This window comes from Plectropomus leopardus, unplaced genomic scaffold, assembly GCF_008729295.1.
Source record: "Plectropomus leopardus isolate mb unplaced genomic scaffold, YSFRI_Pleo_2.0 unplaced_scaffold21597, whole genome shotgun sequence".
Taxonomy (NCBI): domain Eukaryota; kingdom Metazoa; phylum Chordata; class Actinopteri; order Perciformes; family Serranidae; genus Plectropomus; species Plectropomus leopardus.
The window spans coordinates 1,215-7,295 of NW_024623379.1; the positions used below are offsets into that span (position 1 = coordinate 1,215).

Consider the following 6,081-nt stretch of genomic DNA (forward strand, 5'->3'; position numbering starts at 1 on the left):
GTTTAACAAAAAAAATAAATGCACACAAATATGTCAAAATTATAATCTAAACGTGCATCAAATTGCACTGACGCCGATGAGGTCTTTAGTTGTCTATCCCAAAAAAAGGGGCTTGGCCTTGACGTTTTGTCCAGTGTTATTAAGTGTTAGTGAATATAGCAAGCAATACCAGTTTGCTTTTCCATATACCTAGGAAGTGCGTGTTTGATAATGCATGGCTCTATCAATGTCTAGGCCCACTAATTTTAAACTACTTACATAAGACGCAAAAATAGCGTAAATTTTTGTGAAAAAGTTATGGAAAAGTTTTGAAAATTCAATGGTTAAAAGGTGTTCGAACTCTGGAGTTTAGCGTGGGTTCAAAAGTGAGGCTGGTTTCATCCAGCAAGCCAATAGTTTGACTAATTGTGCGTGTGAACACACATGTTGTATGTGATTGCCTGTACATGCATGTGAGTGTTTATCTCTGCATGCATGCTAGTGTTTGTGTTGACTGATTTGCAGGAGAGGAAGAAGCGGGGTGAGAACGACAATGAGCTGTTCCTGGCAGACGTCTATGCCTACCAGGGGAAATTCCACGAGGCAGCCAAGCTTTACAAACGTACCGGCCACGAATCCAGAGCCCTGAGCATGTACACTGACCTGCGCATGTTCGAGTATGCCAAGGTGATTAAATCATTGATTGACAAAAACACACATACGTATGCATAACATACCTTTATATCAATACGGACAGAACAACCTGAGAACACTGCATGTTTTAAGGGTGTAGAACACATGTTTTTCTTCATCATGTGCAGTTATGCCAAGTTGGGGCCCTGCTCTTTGTTCAAACGGCCCCCTTTTACCGTCTGTCTTTCATCTCCTCATATATCACTAGAATCTCCACATACATCATCTGATCAGTACACACACACACTGTGCTTTTACAGACATATCCCTGTACAACACAAGGGTAACTTACACACATAGTTAGAGTTGGAAATGGAGCACAAATGGAGAGAACTAAGGCGAGTGTCTGCTTTTACATGCATACTTTGATGAGGAGGTCAGTTGGAGTTGAGACAAATTCATGCTTTATTATGTTTACATGTGGTGGGACACTTTGATCATCAGCATTACATTCTCATTGCTGGAGCAGATGACACAGCTATGACTCGTCCGTGTATATTTGTGTGTGCGTACGTATCAGATTGTATGTGTGTTTGATGTGGCTGCTGTATATTTATGTGGCTGTGTGACCATCTGGTCCTACAGGCTGTTTGTTTTAGGTAGGATGGACACCGGAGGGCTAGCCGCCTGCTGTTTGTGTGACTCTCTTCCTCCTGTCTCAGCCCCGACCCTCACGGTTCTGAGTGTCTGAACTTCTCTTGTTCTCCTACCAGATTAACTGTGCAACATACAGTCCTCGCTTGTCATTAGTGTTAATGGGAATTTCCCAGTCATCTAATCGTGTGTTATTAAGTTTGTGACTGTGAGAGGTGTGTGCCTTTCCATACAGGATTTTGTCGGAGCAACAGACCCCAAGAGCACTCGGATCCTGATGACCAAGCAGGCAGATTGGGCGAAGAGCAGCAAGGAGCCCCGGGCAGCAGCGGAGATGTACCTGTCAGCAGGAGAACATCTCAAAGCCATAGACATTATAGGGGAACACGGCTGGGTGGACATGTAGGTGTCAGTCACTGTATGAAACTTTCTACATCTGTCCTACACTGTGACATACACTTTTATTCCTGCCTAACCTTTTCCAAACCACCTTTTTAGATTTGAATGCATGGTTTGCCCAAATCTCATTCAAAATCTCATTCTCCCAAATGTCATTCAAAATACACATTTTTCTGGTCCATAACCCTGAACAAAAGATAGGAATGTCCAGTTAATGTGGTTAGAGTTGTAAACACTCTGCTCTTTTAGTCCAAAATGTCTCAGTTTTACTGCCAGTGGTGGAACTTTCACTCTATGACTTTCTAGTTTTCTAAGTAACAAAAGGGAACTTTCATGCTTTTCCTCATATCATGTTTATACTGGCAAAAATTCAAACAATGAGGCAAATATACAAAAAATTCATCTCTGTAAGCAAAAACCTCAGTCTTCAGACATTTCTGAATACTCTTTCCAGTGGTTTATTTTTACATTTACATAACATAGCCTACACTACTACATAAAGATACATGCTAACTTCAGGGAAACCTGTAATCTTGGTTGCTGCTGTGAATTTTTTCCTGATTTTGCACAGACATTATGACTAAAAGTAATTGTTTTTTTTGTATACTAAAGCATGTAAACATGTTTTATTAGAAACCTTAAACTTAAGTGTGAACCTGAATTTTACGTATATACAATATTTAGATTTAGCTCTGTGAGAGAGCCTTTTCTGGGCAACTGAAGCTGTTATAAAACCCTCTTCAAAGCTACTTCTTTGACAGAAACCATAATTTTACCTCACAGCACACGGGAGTTGCTGCCTCAGCTGATTTGTTTGTTTTTGTTATTGTGTGAATTTATTAATCAACCTGACTTGTGGTCCATAGCAGTGCATAGGGAGCGACATCAACATGCAAAAACCTACGCAAGGTCACGTCAGAAAAGTTTTTTAAGAGGGGCTTGGGAAAATGGTATTTTGCTGCTAAACCATATATACTAAGACCATTTTTTATTCTATTTGAATACATAAGGAACACTACTGAAAAGCTCCAAAATTATGTAAAAGCCTGGAAAAAAAACATAACAATACCTCCCTTTCAAGTTTTGGAATTAAAAATAATTACATTTTCATATATTTATGCATTTTTCAATAAGAGACACAAATTGTCTCAAAACATGTCTGGATGGTCTTTTGTAGTAGCACAAGGCAGTTATAGTTAGTATCCAGAACACGAGTCTCTCTCTCTCTCTCTCTCTCTCTCTCTCTCTCTCTCTCTCTCTCTCTCTGATCCTCTCTCTGTGAGGCTCAGTATTAAAGGTATATTTGATGTGCTGAGTGAGAGCTATGATAGCTAAGATGGGAATTATTACCTTTCTGTTAGCTTTCACTTATATGTGGGAATGTGGGGTGTGAGTGTGTGCTGTTGAAAACCAGGCAAACTGATAAGCCAGTGGTCTGGTCAAATCAGAACTCCCCACTGACTCCATCTGACCTATTGTCTGCATGTTGTAAGTCTCCTGTGGTGCTACCAATGGGTCAGCACTATAAACATTGCGACTGAACAGAGTCATGACTCTTTAACCTGAATCTGATTCAGCTAGTGACCCTGGCTGGTTCATTTTCCTTTCAGGGTCATGAGCATAATTTGATACAACCATGTTCGGGTTTATCGGCACTCTCTGTGTTTGCTCACTCCTCTCTCCTCTCATCCAGGCTGATCGACATCGCTCGGAAGTTGGACAAGGCTGAGCGTGAACCACTGTCAAAATGTGCGCTCTACTTTGAGAAGCTGAATCACCATGGCTATGCCTCAGAGACTTATTCCAAGATGGGAGACCTGCAGGCTCTGGTGCAGCTGCATGTGGGAACCCGGCACTGGGAGGAGGTCTGACACACTTATGCACACAGGAGGCACACCTGCACCGCTCATCATGACTTATATATAGCTGTCCTGAGACAATCACATAAATAAATGTGAACCACATAGGACTGTGCTAAATAAACTGCTGTGGTACTCAGAAACCCATATCATAAACCACTCGATGTTCATGGCCAAAAAAATATATTAAATTTGTTAGAGTAACCACAGCCGAACGCAAACAATGAAGACAATACCTCTGCCTACTTTCCTACACTGACAAACTTAAACCACACACACACTCCAGAGCTAATCATCCAGCTTTGGATTTCTCTGAATCCATGCCCGCATGATGATTAGTGAGTGAGAAGCACAAAACACCCTACCGCACTGACAGAGTATCAGCTTAAAGCTCTAGTCTGCTTCCAATCATATTCCTCCATCAGGGTGGATCATGCTTCTCAGACAAGAAGAAAATATAGCATTTCTTTAATCCATCTGGAGTCTTTAATCGAGTTAAAGGCATTACAGAGATGCACATTGGCGATTTGCATGCTGAAACAGAAGAGCCAAAAACAGAACATTAAATCACGATCACATGGTTCTGCTGTAGTGTCTGAAGGCTTCCTGGATATTTATTTGATCTTCAGAGAGAGAAAAGAAAAATCAGAGGGTGAGAGGAAGACGTTGAAAGAACTGTTAGGCTTTATGTGTTTTGTTGGGCGAGACGGACACTAAGACAGGACAGAGCACAGACTGAGTTATAGCAGGGGCCATATGGATGCTATTCAATGCTCCCACTCTTCTTTACAACAAAGTATTTCTTTAAATGACTTTAGGCTAACAGGCCTGGGACATACACAGTCTCTTTCTCTCTTTTACTGTATGGGACTGATGTGTGTTTCTTGGCTCAAGTTTTGTACCACAGGACATTTAGATTAATCAGTCATTGTGACAGCCAAATATGTGTCCACAGAGCACTTCGGCAGTACTTTATTCCCTGTCACTCAAAGAGTGTAAGAGCCGCAGTTGTAGTTCTAATTGAGTGTGAAATAGCTTATACACTTTCTTTGTTCTCAGCTCATTAATAATGCTGTATTGCAATGTTTTGACTGGAAGTAATATGTGTTTCTCTGAATAATGTGTGGTACCTCTCATGTCCGCAATCAAGTGCAATTCAGCCATAATTGCGAGGGCAGTCTGACCTTTTCTTCAGTATAGTATAATCTATGGGACTCATGTCAAAGTGTCACATATACTGACTGTATTTCCCACAGAATCACAGTGTACGTGTGGCGATAGGGGACATGATGACGATGACGGCCAATTTTTGTGGGTTTTTTTTCTTTTAAATGCATGTGTCCCTTTGTATCATTCTGTGTCCCCTCTCTAAATTCTGAGGTTTTTGCGGATGAGCAAAGCGCAGGCAGAGCTCTCCATGACGCTTTTTTTTTGGATAAGTGATCTGTTGATCCCTTCAGAGCTGATCAGGTCAGATCGATGAATGAGAGGAGCAGCTGCTGTAAATGCAAATGTTTATACTCAGCAGAATAAACAGTTAAGTTTCATTTTCATTAAATGCATTTCCATGGACATGAATAATCTGTCCATGTAACCGCAGTCATTGGCCTGATGTTTAGCTGCTCCATCTGTGCCTAGAGTACTCTTCGTGCTTCCAGAAGTGTAATGCAGAACCTAACACTATATATATTTCAACAGCACTCCTAATGAACGGTCCAGCTCTAAAAGAAGATAATTTATTTGCGGCAGCAGATGTGTAAGGGAAACCTTGTATTGCATTACATCTCTCCTCTTTTCTCTCACCTGTCCATTTCTTAGGCCTTCTCACTGGTGGAGGAGCACCTCCGGTTCAAAAATGACGTCTATGTGCCTTATGCCCAGTGGTTGGCTGAAAACGACCGCTTTGAGGAGGCGCAAAAAGGTGAGTTAGCAACAGGGCTTCAATTTTACTTTTATTCAGCTTCTATAGGATGCTTCCGTGTATATATTGACTTTTTTTTAATGTGAGTTTCCAGGATTATTTTAGTGAACATTAAAGTCTACAGCCACAGCCAATGTTTACATATGGAAGTGATAAAGCCTGGCCAGTTTTGGACGCAGACATTTTTCACTACTTCCTTAAGATTCTCTGTATTCACTGTAAAACATGATCCTCTTTGCTGGAGCGGAGCAGAACAGAACTGAGCTGCCTGTTAACTGAATGACATGCATGCATGCCTCTAATCACCAGTACTACAAGCGGCTCTGATGATGATTACCAACTGTAACCATAGTTATAATCAGCTCATAGATTTATAATTATGATCTCAGCAGGCATATTTCCTCCTCTACATAATCTTCCTCTGCCTGTCTCGACATGGAGCTCATGGCTGAACAGGCCTGATTGTATTGGAGCTTGCTTATGGTCATGCATTTTGCTGATTGTGTGTATTTTCGTCAGGCGCTGACACAGTGTTGTGTTCCTGGTGATTGTAATTGAGTCTAAAAATCTGGCCTGTCTCTTGTCCACTGCACTGCAACTTTTCAATAACAACTTAGAAGTTGTTAACACTTGAAG

The 6,081-nt window shown here is 41.2% G+C and overlaps 1 protein-coding gene across 1 annotated transcript; it reads left to right on the plus strand.

Moving 5' to 3' along the window:
• Positions 1–504: 504 nt before the first annotated feature.
• On the plus strand, positions 505–5,445 carry LOC121965777 (intraflagellar transport protein 122 homolog; the record flags this gene model as incomplete). Its single annotated transcript, XM_042515899.1, has 4 exons — positions 505–666; positions 1,502–1,668; positions 3,359–3,530; positions 5,343–5,445. Coding segments are annotated over 4 exons (604 nt in total), but the record flags the coding sequence as incomplete, so codon positions are not given.
• Positions 5,446–6,081: the final 636 nt, after the last annotated feature.